This window comes from Eschscholzia californica, unplaced genomic scaffold (genome assembly GCF_041429995.1).
Source record: "Eschscholzia californica isolate CP2 unplaced genomic scaffold, dmEscCali1.0.p SCAF_1, whole genome shotgun sequence".
NCBI lineage: Eukaryota > Viridiplantae > Streptophyta > Magnoliopsida > Ranunculales > Papaveraceae > Eschscholzia > Eschscholzia californica.
In genome coordinates this window covers 81,524,884-81,542,774 of record NW_028238198.1, presented here as the reverse complement: position 1 = coordinate 81,542,774, position 17,891 = coordinate 81,524,884, and the positions used below count along the sequence as shown (strand labels likewise).

Here is a 17,891-nt window from a genome sequence, read left to right as displayed (position 1 = left end):
GAGAGAGAGAGAGAGAGAGAGAGAGAGAGAGAGAGAGAGAGAGAGAGAGTTTTTTCTGATGAAACTTTTTGGCTTTTCTTTTTTTCTTTTTCTTTTGAGAATAAAGCATTTTGTATATATAAAACACCAAGATATTAACATATAATATTTTTTTTTTTTGAATTGGGAGATTTTACGTACATATAATTCCTCAAACATCAAAACAGGAAATAAAGGAATTAACTATTAAGAGATTAAGATTTTTCCTTAACTTATTAAGAGATTAAGTTAACATCAAAGAATTAAAACGTCATTCCCAAAGTCAATGGGTTAAAGGGTCAGAAGCCACTTGGTGGACCAACTGGTTGCATACTTTGACTAGAAAAAAAAAAAACTGGTTGCATACTCTGGGACACCACTAAATGGACACGTGGAGATCTCTGGTTAAGACACGCAAACGGTTCAGATAGACTAATAGGCGCCATGGAGTGAATTCAGAGTCGTCAGATATTAGATGTGTAATTGCCCTAGCATCTCCTTCTACTATAAAACCCGTCAGTTGTAGACCAGTCGCAAGCTAAAAGCCAAGGTTGAAATCCTCAACTTCATTGGCATCGCCGATTTGGGTGAGAAAGTGAGATTTTGATTGAATGATTTCTCCATTAGAATTTCTTGCCACCGCAGTTGTCGATGCCTCTAACTCTCTGTAAGAACTAGGGCTGGGAAAACGGTCCGAGACCCCGGGGTCCGGCCCGGACCATTAGAGCCCGCTGCCCGTAGCCAACCCGATCCGGGCTAACTCGGCCCGATGAATCGGGCTTATTGGGCCGGGACTCGGACATAACCTCAAATCCGAGTCCCGGCCCAATATACCCGTCCGTTACCCGAGCCCGATGAAGTCCGCCCGAAAAGCCCGTCCGCTACCCGCCCTATAGTGTCCGCCCGCTACCCGAGCCCGAGAAAGAGCCCGATTAAAAAATAAACTCGGCAACCCTACGGGTCTCTCAACCGTTGGATCTAAACACCCTTTGAACCCTATAAATAGGGTTCTTAAACAGAACCCTAACTCTCTATACGCCCCTCTCTCTCTCTGCCTCTCTCTCTCTCCGCCTCTCTCTGCCCCTCTCTCTCCTTCATGAACACTTTGACCAAATCTTGTAGATCCTAAAGCTAATATGTTCAAGTACTCCCCTTCTCCATAGTCTACAAATGATTTTTCTAAGTTATAAATTGAGGATTCTTTAAGCTTCAAAGTCATCTTAGAAATTAGTTATTATGTAGTTAGTTTGTTTCTTTTTTTGATTTTTAATGTTTTATAATGGATCTGATGATGTTGTACCTCGAAGAATAGGTTTGTTGTTATTTAAATGTGATGTATTGTTGTTATAGATCTGGAAATGGTTTGTAGTGATTTTTATAGATCTGATGATGTTGTAACAAATTTTTTGAATCTTTGGTTATCTTGGTTATTGATGTATCTTTATAGATCTTTGTTATTGATGTATCTGGAAAAATATGATTTACTTATTGAATGTTTGGTAATCTTGGTTATTGGAAGAATAGGGTTTACTTATTGAATCTTTGGTAATTTTGGTTATTAATGTATATGGAAGAATAGGGTTTACTGTTTATTTTGGTAGAAGGGTTTACTGGTTATTCAGTTATTGCTTATTTTCAATCTGAGGGGATCTTAAAAATCCTAAAAGCTATACATAAACCTGCAATTACTGTTGTTCTATTAGGTTGATTGATTTCTTAAGTCAAATTATTTGTTTTTTTATATAAAAACTCTAAAATCTATACACAAACCCTAAAAGCCATACAGGATCCACTATTGGTGTTATTTTAATTAATTATTTGTTTTTACATAAAACAAATTGTTTTTTCAAATATTTTTTAAGTCAAATTACCCGAGCCCGTCCGGTCCGAGTCCGGTTGAACCCGCTCGGGCAGCCGGGTTCGGACGGGCTACGGGCTCTAGTATGTTGATTTATGTCCGGCCCGATCAGCCCGACTCCCTATTGCGGGCTCGGCTTATCCGAGCCCGATCTGCCCGAGCCCGGCTCATAGTTGCCCGAGCCCGGCTCATAGTTGCCCGAGCCCGGCTCATAGTTGCCCGAGCCCGGCTCATAGTTGCCCGAGCCCGACTCATAGTTGCCCGAGCCCGGCTCATAGTTGCCCGAGCCCGTCCGAACCCGCCCGATTCCCACCCCAAGTAGAGGAAAACGGTGGATCGTCAGTCCTGACTCGTTTCTTCAAAAACACTGGTAACCAAGGAAGTTAAAAAAAACAGTTTTACGGAAAAAGAATCACCGGAAAACAAACTAAAACGATACGACAAGAGATTAAACGGCGTACCTGGAAGAGAAGGAACCACCTGTGTTTGATGCAAGGCGCGAAAATTCGCAAAGTTTTCAGGGATCAACCCCTCTTTCCCCTTATCCAAAACAGTCAAGCTTTCCAAGCATCTAGCATCCTCAGCGTCAGGGATAAGTTGGGACGATCGACGGAAGAACCAGCGGTACGAACGACAAAACCAAATTCCTCGGTAGCGAGTTAGGGACGAACAAAAAGGAACTTCTCCTTATAATCTCTAGGGATGGAAGGAGCAGAAAAGAACGACGCAAGGCGAGAGGAGAAATAATGCCAGCAACGATCACTAGACTTAATAGAAAAGATCTTGTCAAAAGCATAGAGACTGACCTTTTCACCCTTTCGGAGACAGAGAAAATAGAACACCATGATAGTCATCACATCATTAGGGTTCAATTGAAACTGATGAAGCCTGTAGTAGTTCATCAACTCCACAAGAAAAGGTGGAAAAGGAAATACCAAGCCCAAGTTAAAGAAGATTTCATAAACACCAACATGGTGATTGTCTGTAAAACAGATGCGATCTTCGGGAGTTGGAAGAATGAGCTCGATGGTATCCAGAATCATATGCTCGGCGCAAAGACTAGCGACACCTTCTTGAGTCATATGGTTAGGGAAACGCATTTTGCCAGAAAAATCAGCGTCAGTGGAAGGAGCAGCCATGTCTTTCACAACAAGAAGATGAGGAAAGCAGACGAAGCAAGAAGATAAAAGTTGGATCTAAAGGAAAGGAAAGGAAAAACACGCCTCAACAGTTAAGATATTTAAGAAATTATTTTCAAATTTTTTGAGCTGAACAATTATTTTCAAATTTTCTGAAAATAATTTTTTGACCTGAACAATTATTTTTTGACCTGATCAAATATTTTCAAATTTTCTAAAAAGATAGAACAAGCCACTAGTGGTAGAATCTATTATATAAAACAGAAGGGACAACGATGACTGGGACAAACATCCTTATTTAATTATGTATATTGTTTAGGAGTCCCTCTCAAAATTTAAAATATAGTCCTTCGTAGAAATAAAGTTACCTATTTAAAAAACAATAATCGTTTCCTTCTTAGAAATAAAATAACTAATTTAAGAAAAAAAGAAACAAAATAAATTTCAAGGGTTAAAAAAAGAAATTAAAATCTCTCTCTCAATAAAATATTAACTAATTTAAGATAAAAGAAACAAAAAAATAATACAAAAAATAATAATTAATAAAAATCTCTCTCTCTCTCAATAAAACATAACAATAAATTTCGTAACATTTGATTGATACAAGTGTCCGGGCCCTAGGGCACGGGACATACCCTAGTATATAATAAAACAGAAGGGAAAACGATGACTGGGACAAACATTTTTTTTCAATAAGGGATATTGTCTAGAAACCCTTCTCAAAATTTAAAATATAGTCCTTCGTAGAAATAAAGTTACCTATTTAAAAAACAATAATCGTTTCCTTCTTAGAAATAAAATAACTAACTTAAGAAAAAAAGAAACAAAATAAATTTCAAGGGTTAAAAATAGAAATTAAAATCTCCCTCTCAATAAAATAATAACGAATTTAAGAGAAAAGAAACAAAAAAGTAATACAAAAAATAATAACTAATAAAAATCTCTCTCTCACTCTCTCAATAAAATATGACAATAAATTTCAAGGGTTAAAAAAAGAAATTGAAATCTCTCTCTCTTAATAGAATAATAACTGGTTTCAAAAAAATAGAATAATAACTAATTTAAGAGAAAAAAAACAAAAATAGTAATACTAAAAAATAATAACTAATAAAAATCTCTCTCTCAATAAAATATAACAATAAATTTCGTAACATGTGATAGATACAAGTGTCCGTGCCCTAGGACACGGGATATACCCTAGTCTATTATATAAAACAGAAGGGAAAACGATGACTGGGACAAACATCCTTATTTAAATATGCATATTGTCTGGAAGCCCTTCTCAAAATTTAAAATATAGTCCTTCGTAGAAATAAAGTTACTATTTGAAAAACAATAATTCTTTCCTTCTTAGAAATAAAAATTCTAATTTAAGAAAAAAAGAAACAAAATAAATTTCAAGGGTTAAAGAAAGAAATTAAAATCTCTCTTTCTCAATAAAATAATAACTAATTTAAGATAAAAGAAACAAAAAAATAATACAAAAAAATAATCTATATAATAAAACAGAAGGGAAAACGATGACTGAGACAAACATCTTTTTTTAATAAAGGATATTGTCTAGAAGCCCTTCTCAAAATTTAAAATATAGCCCTTCGTAGAGATAAAGTTACCTATTTAAAAAACAATAATCCTTTCCTTCTTAGAAAAAAAAATAATTAATTTAAGAAAAAAAAAGAAACAAAATAAATTTCAAAGTTAAAAAAAGAAATTAAAATCTCTCTGTCAATAAAATAATAACTAATTTAAGAGAAAATAAACAAAAAAAATAATAACTAATAAAAATCTATCTTAGTAAGAAAATAAAGTTACCTATTTAAAAAACAATAATCATTTCCTTCTTAGTAAGAAAATAACTAATTTAAGAAAAAAAGAAACAAAATAAATTTCAAAGGTTAAAAAAAGAAATTAAAATCTCTCTTTCTCAATAAAATAATAACTAATTTAAGATAAAAGAAACAAAAAAATAATAACTAATAAAAATCTGTCAATAAAATATAACAATAAATTCTTTAATATTTGATTGATATAAGTGTCCGTGCCCTAGGGCACGGGATATACCCTAGGGAAAACGATGACTGGGACAAACATCCTTTTTTAATAAAGGATATTGTCTAGAAGTCCTTCTCAAAATTTAAAATATAGTCCTTCGTAGAAATAAAGTTACCTATTTAAAATACAATATCCTTTCCTTCTTAGAAATAAAAATTCTAATTTAAGAAAAACAGAAACAAAATAAACTTCAAGGGTTTAAAAAAAGAAATTAAAATCTCTCTCTCTCAATAAAATAATAACTAATTTAAGAGAAAATAAACAAAAAAATAATAACTAATAAAAATCTATCTCCCTCAATAAAATATAACAATAAATTTCATAACGTTTAATTGATACAAGTGTCCGTGCCCTAGGGCACGGGATATACCTTAGTAAATATCATAAAACACCACAATGTTCGAGGAATATCTCACGGTTTGTTTTGATGTTAACAAATTTAGTTATCTTACATTCCACGTAACATACGTGGAATCCAGCGTGGCATTCGCTGTTATGGCCGCCGTGAGTATAGGCCACGCTTTTCTTGCACAACCAAAAGAAACTTTCTCCACCCCCCGCCCCTTCATTCTTTTTGCCGTTTCTAGTGGATAGGACGCGTTAGAGGTCAAATTTATCTCATTTATACTCCCATAATTCATCCTTATCACAATAATACCCCCTACAGAAAGCATTTTATTTGTTGACATTATTACCCTTAACAACACCTCATTTAGTAACCACGCTAAGAACCCACTTGATTAATGAAGTAATTAGGAGAAAGACCAATGTAGTGTTTACGATAAGACAAAATCTGACTCGAGGTTCAAATTTACTCGAATTAAACTTTACATTGTTTTTGTCTAACTCAGTAATTGACTCGTATGAGTGACTAACATAGACTGATTTTTAGTTCATTTGAGGTAGACGATTTTGATTTAGACGTATCATATGCGTCATATTTAGACAATAAACATAAACGAAAATAATACACACACACACGTTATATTTAGACGTATTAATAATTCATATCCTTAAAGTATGTGGTGTTTGTTTTAACTCAAGATCAACAATTGAATAGTTGATACGAGTTAGACTTCATAATTTTTGTCTTTTTTTTCTAACTTGTCTGAATGTCTAATCTAAGTTAACATTTATAGTCTAATATGAATCAATTATGAAAGTAGTTTGAATTAAGAGCCTCTAATATGAGATAATTTTCGAGTTTCTTATAAAAACTAAGAAATTAGACAATTTAGATTAAAACGTGTTAGATTCAGAAAATAAAACAAAAAAACAATTACCCAATATAGGTCTATATAAGATAGGTTAGGTTGGTCATTTAATAATTTAACAAGGGTATTATAGTAAGACAAATCCAATACGTTATGCCAACTAGATCATTAGCGTATTTGAGTTGCTTACTATAAAACCTTTCAAAGAAGATAATCAAAAGAGGGGAAGAAAAGAAAAACAGAGACAGATAGAGAGAGAAAATTACAGAGTTTTAGAGAGAGAAAGTAAACAACTAATAAGAAAAAAAAAAAAAGAATGAATCATAATAATAAAAATCATCGTTTACGTAGTAGTTTTTCTCTCTCTAAAATGTTACCCTCATCAATCTTAATCTCTTCTTCGATTCTTGTTCTTGTTCTTCTTCTCTCAATAGAAACATGTATAGGCGCTTCTGAATCATCATCATCTTTTAACCTAACGACGATTAAATTCGACGAAGGTTATTCACCTCTTTTTGGTGATTTTAATCTCCTCCGTTCATCTGATGGAAACTCTGTTCGTCTTCTTCTAAATCGTTATTCTGGTAATATACTTTTTTAATCAATTTCTTTCTTCTTCTTTTTTCGGTTTTGATTATTTATTAGGGTTTTTTTTAAACGTTTTTCCGTTAAATATAACAGGATCGGGGTTCATATCGTCAAGTTTATATAATCATGGACTATTCAGTGCTAAAATTAAATTGCCATCTGCCTACACCGCCGGTGTTGTTGTTGCTTTCTACGTAAGCTTTTATCATCTTGAATTTCATATTATTTAGCTTGTTTTGGACCGTTGATGATTCGATTTGAGTTTTCTCTGTTGACGTATATCTCGAGGTTAATAGCAGGATTATTTATTTTTGTTCAATTTGGAAATTAGTATTTTTTTTTCCTTATATTGAATTTAATTTAATTTAATTTTGGCTCATAGTTATAAAAGGAAGAAAAATCAATAGAAAAAGTTTGGGTAATTTCTTGTTATCAGAGGATTAGAGTTTACTGTTTTAGAATTTTTTATTATCACTAGTTTTACGTGTCACACACTAAAATGCGATTACCATGAATAACATTGAATAAATAGTATCAGGAATGTGACTCCCAATTCCTGGATGGAGGATCGGAGCTGGGGTGGGTGGATTTGTTATTCCGGTCCTATATCTAATAATTGTGAATCAAACAGTATTGGATGTACAAAATCAATCTCTAGATGCATTTCTTTACCCCAACCAAACATGATCGTCCCTTAAAAAAAGTTATTTCCGTATTATTCATTATCGGAGAAGATTTATTTATGTTGTTAAAGAAATTTATTTATGTTTTTTTTTTACCATGGCAGACATCAAATGCAGACGTATTTGAGAAAACCCATGATGAATTAGATATAGAATTCCTAGGGAATGTTGAAGGAAAAGAATGGAGATTTCAAACTAATGTGTACGGAAATGGAAGTACTAACCGAGGTAGAGAAGAAAGATATACCTTATGGTTCGACCCAACTCGGGAATTCCATCGTTACAGTATCCTATGGACCGCTACTTCTATCATGTACGTCGTCTCTTCTCTAATCTCTTTTGTTTTTAATTTCCTAGTCAAAATTTTGAAGAACTTAGATTACTTTATAGTTAATTAAGGGTCGTTTAATTCGAAAATATATTTAGAAGTTATATTTTTGCGAACAATGTTGAGATTGTGAATAAAGAACTAGGGAGATATCTAATTGGAACAAGCTAAATTATCTTACATAATTCTTATAATATATGGTATGATGCATAATGAAATAGTTCTATTTTTTTTGTTAAGATAATGAAATAGTTCTATTGCTAACCATGAATAGGTTTGCTATAACATATGCCAACTTTTGATGGTGTCATTTAACAAAAATACTTTCTTCTTGAGCCTATTTTTAAAATAAAAATCATTTCAATTTTTTCATTGCTTAAGTCATGTTTCCCATAATATTTCTTTGCTTAAGTCATGTTGCCCATGACATTTCCAAGTCAATAATGAATCATTCGAATCCTTTATTGGTGGTCCACCTTACATATGTATGGTATGTTTGCACCATATTTTATGATCAAAGATATGATGGAATTCATTGAAATATATTTATCGATTTGATTACATATTTTAAAAGGTTTAGAATTGACTAATTTTTCTGATAGTGACTATCAGAACACTCATACTTTGCAAAAGAAAAAAAAAACGGCCTTGTAACAAACAACCCTTAAAAAACATAAGCACGAATTGAAAAGGATATTCGTTTGATACAACCAAGTTTGGGTGGTTAAGTTCAACAAAAAAAAAAATTGGGTGGTTATAATACTATATTCTTAATTCTATTGATAGAAAAAAATTCTATTTGTGTGGTATTGGTTTTTTGCAAAAGGTTCCGAATTTTCAAAAAGAGTAAAGGAAAATTGCTTGAATAGAATGTGTCCACGAATAAAAATTTTGTGTTGTGGTTTGTTGTAGTCATTGTTTTCTGCAAAACCTAAATATGTTCGTAAATTGTAACTTACACGCGATTGTTCTAGTTTGTTGTAGTCATTCTGCCTCTAATACCAATATTATGTTGATTGAAAATACAGTTTTTACGTAGACGACGTTCCAATCAGAGAAGTAGCAAGAAACGAAGCCATGGGAGCCGACTACCCTTCTAAGCCGATGTCTTTATATGCAACAATATGGGATGCTTCAAATTGGGCTACAAATGGGGGTAAATACAAAGTTGACTACAAATTCGCCCCTTTTGTATCGGAATTTTCAGATTTAGTCCTGAATGGTTGTCCAGTTGATCCTATTGAACAAGTTCCAAACTCTGGTTGCTCTGAGAAGAATGCTGAATTAGAGAATGCTGACTTTGCTGTTATAACACCGAAACGAAGAACTGCAATGAGTGATTTCCGACAAAAGTATATGTATTACTCATACTGTTACGATACGTTGAGATATCCAGTTCCACCACCGGAATGTGTCATTGTTCCGGAAGAAAAGATACGGTTTAAGGATAGCGGGAGGTTGAAATTCAGTGGTAGTCATGGTAGTCATGGAAGCCACCAGGTTCGCCACCGTCGATCAAAGCGACACAGTCGTGGTTCTTCAACCTCTGTGAACTTGTCTGGTAACCAAGCAGAAATATAAAAGAGGGTGGTATAATGAGTATTTGACATTGTATATGATGGTGTTATTAGTTGTGGTGTCTTTCTCTTTCTTTTCGGTTTACATTATTACTATCTATATTAATAAATATAGAAAAAAGTATATATATACATCTGCATATTTGTGGATTTTACTGATTTAAATTCAATTTATTCTTTTACCTAATATTCATTCCAAATTTCAATATATACCACCTTACAGAGTCCACTTTCTAATCCCATAGACGAATCGCAATAGGTCTGGATTTTTAGTGCTCAGAAGCGTGAATATACAGACTTGTCGTAAATCGAATTTTGCTTCCCACTCTACTTGAGAGGTTGTTGATTAGTATATGCTTGATAGGACGAGGAAACCACTACTTATATAATACATAATCGCCAAAAGATTATTGACAACTTAAATCAACTATTAAATGTGTATGTATGCCGGCTGAAGGCAAACATCCATGTACTTCGAGAGAACCCAAAAAACATTACAGATTGGCATCTTAAAGTCTGTTTTTAAGTAAAATTTGGGAAAAGAAACTGATGATATGTGAAGAATATAAACTTTTAGTTTTTTTTCTAAAGCACCCCTTCAGCCAACTAGAAATTAATTTTACTCCTTCTATAGTTGGTAATTGAGTTTACTCCTAGGCCAACCGAAAGCCATTAGAACGCCATCACTTCCGTTTTGTGACCGAAATGCTCATCTCTCTCATCTATATTGAGAGACCTCTACCACTGCAGGTCCCCTTCTCTGTCAAAGGGTGATCACTCCTCTGTCAAGGTTCTCTTTCTCTGTGGGAGGGGATGCATCCAATCTTGTGTGTTTACTGTTTTCATGTTTTTAGTTCTTTTCTTATGGAGAGGTTCAGAAGGAAAAAGAAGATAATTAGAGAGACTGTCACTCTTTCATATCAAAGGTGTAAGACAAACTCTGTTTGGTGGTGTAAAAGAAGTGTAAATGCCTTATTGGTTAGTCAAACAGTCAGTCAAACTCAAGGTTCCTTGAGTCTTAACAGAACTGATTTATCACTACATACGATAATCTTCACTACTTGTAACAGTCATTCTTTCCACTGTATAATAGAGAGAATAGATGGTCAATCCACCTGCAACCCTTTCTTGTGACAAAGGATCCACATCAGTTTATGAATAAACAAAAAGATTAGAATTAAAAATTTCATAGAACAAGGATCACATAAAGTAAATTTTAATTTCGATTGTCGATACTAAACCAAATTACAGAAGGAATCCATATAAGATTGTATTTTTAGTTCATTACACTGTACTAATAATAAATTTAACAAAAAATGATGTAACCCGAAAATAACAAAATCTGTTCTTCATTTTTAGGTTTGATCTCCGGTTCAATATAACGAGTTTGTTTCAGTCAATCAGGAATTGGTCCATCAGAAAAAACTACCATAGAGCCAGGAAATGGAAAACAAAAAAAGAAAAGAAAAAAAGATGAATGTGTTTTGAAGATCAAAATCAGATTTACCTTGTTGATGAAGAATCAAGGGAACTGGAATGATCCTCCAATCTGTGTGCTACCAGATGGGGGTTTGATAGCTACCCAAAGAAGGGAAATAGTTATAGCAATAAGACCTGACCAGACGAACACGATAGTTGGCGTTCTTCCTCTTCTTCCCATTAGACCTTTGGCGAACGGATAAAGATGAGCTAAAACCCAGAAACTGAAAAATACTCCACCGATAAGTTTGCTCCATTGTGGTATGACACTGTAAATAGTTCTACTGAATCCTACAGCAATAGCTATCAAGTTTGTCATCATAATCACGATAGGCGGTATCATAAGTGATGTCCATTTAACGATATAAAGATCAGCGAATTCATCATCGACATCATCTCCTCCTGACTTTGAAGTTAGAGTGAAAGAAATCTCAATCCCAGCAATAACTTTGAGTAAACCTTGAAGAACAGCAGCAAGATGAGCACTTGTTCCTCCAATCAACCAGAACTGTTCATTTCTCCACCATTCTTCTAACTCTATTCCTGACCATTTGATCTCAAGAATAGCAAGCAGGACTAGTGTAAGCGTGATTACGAGTAGGTAAGTTAGGAAGGTAATACTCAGAGTCTGAACAATGAACTGACCGGAGAAGAGTGATAAAGCTGGTAAGAAGCAGTAGACGATGAGAAAGATGGAAGTGAAAGGGTAAATTCCGACGTTAAGATACGCAATTCTCTGCAAAAATTTCATCTTGGAGCTGGCAAGGAAAGCATTGTTACGAGAGAAGAAGATCTCGACTGAACCAGTGGCCCATCGGAGAACCTGATGAAGTCTATCGGTAAGATTAATTGGGGCAGTCCCACGGAAAGCATCACGTTTTGTCACACAATAAACCGATTTCCATCCTCTGTTGTGCATTCGATACCCAGTTACGACATCTTCTGTAACAGACCCGTAAATCCATCCAACGCGTTGACCCCACTCAGTTTTATCTTCGTACCAGCAAGAGATGACACTTATAGCTTCTGCTACAGTTGATGCATCGAGAAGATCTCTTGGAATGGTCAGAGCACCAGGGGGGCGTCCATTTTTCACTGCTGGGTGATCTGCAAGTGGTCGACCTTGGAATTCTGCAACTGGTATAGAATCGAGAAGAAAACTTGAATTGCCAAATCTTTTTGGGAGTAGTGAGTGACTAATGTTGTCGTCCTCATCATCACCCATTCTAAGAGATCGGTGTTCTTCAGGGGTGGAAGTAACTGAGGAAGGTTGCCTCTTACGAGGAAAGCACCAACTGAAGCAATTGGTAGCACGTTCCTTTGATCGAGGTGGGTCGAAACCGTAAAGAGCAATTCTGCGGAAGAGACAACCAGTTCCGACATAAACAGGGCCTTGGAGCCCATCAAGGGCCCGCATGTTGATGTCAAAGAAAACTGTGTTGTGGTTGGCATATCGGTCGGAGGGATCAATACCCTCAAACCTTTGAGGGAACTGAACATAGCATAGGCGATCCCCACCACGGTCCATCATGAAACACATTCCTTCTCTCATTGCTTGCGCATAGTAAATATAATGGTCACAATCGAGGTTGAGGATGAAGGGCCCATTGGACATGATGGCAGATGCTCGGACCAGGGCGTTCATGGCACCAGCCTTCTTGTTGTGATCATATCCAGGACGCTTCTCTCTGGACACGTAGACCAACAAGGGAAGACGGATGTCAACGTCTGTCGCGTCTATGAGATTGGATTCATCAGAAGTTCCTTGTAGTGGTTCATCGCTAGGAGGCTTCAGCATCACCTGTAGGTGAATGAAGCATGATTAGTTTTGTTTCTCCTATTTAATCAAAGTGTGCTATATGATGAGAAGGTAAAATAGTGGGAAAATAACAAAAGATAATAATACAATAATCAAGTTGTCCGCACCCTCATCACGAATTTGGCGCACAACAAAAATATGGCATGCCAAAAATTATTATTTGAGACAGTAGTAAAAACGAAATAGAGCATATAAACTTTAACTCTTTCATTTTTCTCATGATGCAAAAAAATAGTTTAACCCACATTTTCTACAACATTAAAAAAACTAGAACTGAGAAGGTCATTCACAGAAATGGCCCAAAACAAAGATCTAAAGTTTCCATGATCTCTATGTCCATTCTCAAGTCAGGGGGTCGAAAAACATGGAAAAAATGACATCAGTAAGAACAGTTACCTGTATAATACCAGCATGGTCACCCTTAGAGTGCTCAGATCCAGAAACCATCCACGTGCCAGGCCAGTGGGTCCCATCTGCCATCCAAGTAGCTTTTGGGATCTTCACAGTTGCCGCAGGTTCGTCATCATTCCTATTCTGTCTTTGGTGTTTCATGGCTTTGATCTCCTCCCTAGCATGATAGGCATCCGAACGGCGACGGATGGACTCAGGCAGACCATTGATCCTAACCTTGAACTCATCATACTCGCGCTTTACCCTTCTACGGTCCTTCACGAAATCAGCACGCACTTTGTTCTTGTAAGGATCCCTCTTCAAACCAAAATAAGAATCTGGATTCCTGGGCTCAATATCATGTTTACGGCAAAATGGCACCCATACATTAGCAAAGCTTGCAGCTTCTGCCATGGCCTCAAAGGTTAGAAGGGCACCTCCATCATCAGATACATAGCAAGCAAGCTTTTCGACAGGGTAATCAGTAGCAAGGATAGACAAGATAGTGTTCGCAGTTACCAGAGGAGGTTCTTTCTCTGGATCAGCAGTAGAAACAAAGATATCCACCCCCGGGAGGTCAGATTTTCCAGTAGGATTGTTGAGGCTCGGCATTTCAAACTTTTCTTTCAAGACAGCGAGATCTGTAGCACGGTTGATTGGGGCAAGCTTTGGGAGTTGGTCAAGCAACCAAGAGAAGGCAAACCATAATTCACAGACAACAGACATTCCCCATAACCAGATAGCATCCTCATTTTTGTGTTTGATTCTCCACATTAGGAACAGGGTGAGAACAACTACCCGAATAACAATTAGCAGCCTGTGACACAACCAACGCCACAAAACAGTTACTTCAACAAAAAGAAAAATAAGCCGAGTTCAGGAATATCCTGAAAATAGTTCTGAAAGGACTCAGTGAATGATATAAGAGACCAAAGCAATAAAACAAACTGTAGTAGCTATGCTTCACTAGTCAGGTAAAATACTTCCGCACAATGACGTGCAGAAAAGTAACCCAAGAAATCACTAAATCAGCATAACTTATTAGTACATAGATTCTGAACTACACTATCCAGCACACTTAAATGAAGGGGTGAGGGTTATGAACTGGCGTGGATTGTGGACTTCCAACTTTTCAGCCCTAATACTATATTGCCACTACCAGAAACAATTCTAAGAGAAAATGGGGATATTCTGGGGTTTTAGTTAATATTCCTTGGAAATCAGCACAAGGTAGGGAAAAAATAAAATGTCATCTATAACCAGTATTTAAGACCTTGATCGGGATGTATTCTAATCAAGGTATTAAATTTTGTCAAAAGTTAATAATTTCAACTGTACTGCGAAAGATGATCATCCTGTTCTTCCCTTTCTGTTTCTAATTTTTCATAATGGAAAGAGCAAAATTGAGGAGAGTAAGTTCGATATGTGTCGGTTGTGATCTCTCACATAGTTGACTTCAACATGCTTGAGAGAAAATGGAGGTTAGAGACAAAGAGATAACACATTTCGTAAGTGGTTGTATATCAATAATTACCTTCATCACCCTCCCTTTTACGCGAGTGCAATCACCGAAGTTTTACTTTTAACAAGTCACTCAGTTAGTATGTTCATTTGCTAGACTAAGAGATGTAATAGCACATAAGTATGCATACGTACTTACGCAGTACGATAAATCAAATTTCATATTAGAAATCTGGGTATTTAAGGTGAATCGACTATTGATGGGGATCCACATAAAATTAGCTACACATTTTTAGAGGTCATGATCCATAAAGAACAGGTTGTTTTTCGACCGTAGATAAGTCAGCAATCGACCATGGATCCATCTGATAAACAAGACACTTTTCCACTTGGCATGAAAAATAGTAGGATCATAGATAAAACACCAATTCACCATAGATCCACTTGATAAACAGGACTTTCTCCAAGTGGCGTAGCAGTAGAAACAAAAGAACCTGAATTTCAGCAAATATATTTTGCCAACAGAAATTCAATGAGCTAGGCCAGCTTTTCCGAAAGTTGTCAATGGTAACCCATATGAAGAGAAAAAAGAGTATGGTTTTCTCCCACTTATTGGATCTGATAAAAGTTTGGTGGGGTCCAAGTTAACAGCTTTCTTTTTGAAAATTTTTTAGAGAGAAAAAAGAACCCCTTGACTTGGATCTTACCTAGCTTTTCTATGGTTGTAGCCTATAGGGACTCAATTTTAGATCAAAACCGATCTCTTCAAGCAAAATTACAAGAAAGAAACATGGTCAAATAAATGAGGACCTAGTGAACTAAACCTGCTACACCCTTCATAAGTGGAAGAATCACCTAACCAAAACTCCATGATTCCATGAATTTAAAAAGACACACAAAGTGAAAAACTCTTATTGTTTGCTATAATTCTTACTTTCTTTTTATCCCTTCCTCTAATTAGTAGTAATTATGTTATTGACTTCCCTAACTCACCATCATGAAATGCAATATGATGAACCCAAAAAAGGGACAAATTCAAAAACTTGCATATCATCAATTTTAAACAATGGTGGATAATCTAATCATCATTCAAAATAAACAAAAGGAATAATAAAAAAAAAGTGAGAAAGGAAAAAAGGGAAGTAATAATACAACCAATTGAGAGTATATTCATACCTATATGGACTGATAATAGCAGCAGGGATCTTCAATTTCCGAGTAAGCGGCCTCCATGGTTTGTTACTCAGCTCCGACGGATCGTGAACTCCATCATCACCGTTTCCATTAAATCCTTCATCCTTTGGCCATATAGCATTTCCATACCCATAAGTTCCCTTTGTTTCAAACAACCAACGATTGTGATCAAAATCTCCAGTCTGACTTCTCATCAACACAGACTTAGTTGACTTCATTAACGACAACCTCCTCTCTATCTTAGACATCCCACCAGCTCCTGGTGGTGGCAATGGAAGTGGCCGGCCAGAATCCCTAGCTAATTCATCCAGATCAGTATTATGATAAGGTTCCTTACAACCAGGACAAATTCCATTTCCAGTTTTAACAGCATCAACATAACAATCCCTACAGATCTTGAAATCACATTCACAAGGAAGAATATCTAATCCACGTTCATCACTCATAACTTTACCATCACAACCAGGAACTGCACATGAAGATCCTTTTGAACCAGCCATCTGTGGATGATTGATTTCAGATTCAATCACCTTATCCATCAGATGAGCTCTAGTAACGTTGTTAAAACCACCGGTAAATAACGAATTTGAAACGTACTGTTCTTCAACTTTCTGTGAAATCGATGGATCCATTGGTTGATTATCAGGAGTAGGAGGTATATGAACTGTATAATTCATGAACTCTCCACTTCCGATCTCACTATCTAGATCATCTCTTGAATCTCTTGAATAGTTCACATACCTTCCTGATGAAGTTCTCCTACCAAAAGTCACAGAAGGAGGTGGCATCGGAGGCTTATTACCATTATTATTATTCAAATTTTGCATTTCCTGGAAATCTGATGATGAAGATAACGAAGATTGGCTTGCTTTAAACGATTTTGAATTCATTTTGAACCTGAAATTTTGAATTCAATTCAATAAGAAATCAACTTCAAAAAGAGAATCATCAAACAAGAAATAAGCTCAAACTTGAGCTAGAGAGCTTACCGATGATCTCAATCTCAGCAATCAAATCAATTAAACAATGTGTGTAAGAAAGTTTCAACTTCAACTGAGTTAAAACAGATGAATCAAAGACCAAGTCTCTATCGTCACCTACAAGTCAAACTAACAAAACAATCACTTATCAATACGCCATCATCTTCGTCTCCAAAAAACACCTAATAAACCCTAGAATTATTCAAATAGTGAACAGTAGTAATCGCCATTTCTGAAAATCTCTATGATTCTCTGAAAAGGTGTTTTATTTCTTTCTTTCTGGTTTTAGGACAAGAAGAGTGAAATTAGGGTTTTTATCTCCTTGAAATTGGTTTCTCTTTCTTTCTCTCACTAATAAAGTCCTTTTCTTACAAAGAAAGAAAGAGAGAGAGAGAGAGAAGAAAAATGCCGGATTAAGGGGAGAAAGCCGGAACGGAAGATGATTTTAAAGGGAAAAAATGTTTAGAGAGATAAACGCGTAATAGGAGTGTAAACGATTCTGATGTGGAAAATGGCTGATATGGAGAAATAAATGACGCGTAAAATAAATTTAAAAATTCGGCTGATTTGGCAGCTAGGATTTGGCTGTAGTTTTATAGCCCACGGGTTGGCGCACCGGGTTTCTTTGAAAGTATGCCGTAGAATGCCGAAAATTTCCTTTGACTCTCTTGAACATGAGAAATTTTATTCGTCTCCCTATTTTGGTTCCTCCTCCAACCCACCGTTAATGTGGCGACATATTACTTGAGTGTGGAACAATTGAGGAGAGAATATTAGAAAAATATAATCAAGTAATATGTGCCACATCATCCGAGGACTGGGAGAGGAATCTAAATAGAGGGATAAAAAGAAATTTTTTATTGAAAATAAGAAACATATCACGATAAGCCTTTTTTGGGAAGCCTTTTTTTTTTGAGAAGTCATTCTCTTTTCAAATTTGATTTAAACAATTGGGATATGTTGTATATGGATTGTCAGTTGTTTATCAATCATATAACCATTTTTCTTTACAATAGAATGTGTTTCAAAAATTAAATATTTTGGAGTAATGGAGATTACAGTAATAAGTGGTTCTTTGGTTTTTCACACCATTAAAAAAAGTTAGTCATCC

The 17,891-nt window shown here is 35.5% G+C and overlaps 2 protein-coding genes across 2 annotated transcripts; one reads left to right on the top strand and one right to left on the bottom strand.

Moving 5' to 3' along the window:
* The first annotated feature begins 6,398 nt into the window (after positions 1 to 6,398).
* Positions 6,399 to 9,644, top strand: LOC147569868 (putative xyloglucan endotransglucosylase/hydrolase protein 30). The gene is made up of 4 exons (XM_086656399.1): positions 6,399 to 6,865; positions 6,963 to 7,063; positions 7,657 to 7,865; positions 8,909 to 9,644. Exons 1-4 carry the CDS (start codon positions 6,598 to 6,600, stop codon positions 9,459 to 9,461), a joined length of 1,131 nt encoding a protein of 376 aa, XP_086512525.1. The 5' UTR covers positions 6,399 to 6,597; the 3' UTR covers positions 9,462 to 9,644.
* A 1,020-nt stretch (positions 9,645 to 10,664) lies between these two features.
* On the bottom strand, positions 10,665 to 17,344 carry LOC147569867 (cellulose synthase-like protein D3). Its single transcript, XM_086656397.1, has 4 exons — positions 16,790 to 17,344; positions 15,783 to 16,697; positions 13,152 to 13,962; positions 10,665 to 12,737 (listed from the first exon to the last, which is right to left on the bottom strand). The coding sequence occupies exons 2-4, from the start codon at positions 16,688 to 16,690 to the stop codon at positions 10,980 to 10,982; spliced, it is 3,477 nt and encodes a 1,158-aa protein (XP_086512523.1). The 5' UTR covers positions 16,691 to 16,697; positions 16,790 to 17,344; the 3' UTR covers positions 10,665 to 10,979.
* Positions 17,345 to 17,891: the final 547 nt, after the last annotated feature.

What these genes read in the sequence shown, in the direction of transcription:
- LOC147569868 (XM_086656399.1), top strand. Translation starts at nt 6,598, where the DNA reads ATGAATCATAATAATAAAAATCATCGTTTACGTAGTAGTTTTTCTCTC. An exon ending in GTGTTGTTGTTGCTTTCTAC is followed by an intron (nt 7,064 to 7,656) that starts GTAAGCTTTTAT and finishes TTACCATGGCAG; the next exon opens with ACATCAAATGCAGACGTATT. An exon ending in TGGACCGCTACTTCTATCAT is followed by an intron (nt 7,866 to 8,908) that starts GTACGTCGTCTC and finishes TTGAAAATACAG; the next exon opens with TTTTTACGTAGACGACGTTC.
- LOC147569867 (XM_086656397.1), bottom strand. Translation starts at nt 16,690, where the DNA reads ATGAATTCAAAATCGTTTAAAGCAAGCCAATCTTCGTTATCTTCATCA. An exon ending in GCTATTATCAGTCCATATAG is followed by an intron (nt 13,963 to 15,782) that starts GTATGAATATAC and finishes GTTGTGTCACAG; the next exon opens with GCTGCTAATTGTTATTCGGG. An exon ending in ACCATGCTGGTATTATACAG is followed by an intron (nt 12,738 to 13,151) that starts GTAACTGTTCTT and finishes ATTCACCTACAG; the next exon opens with GTGATGCTGAAGCCTCCTAG.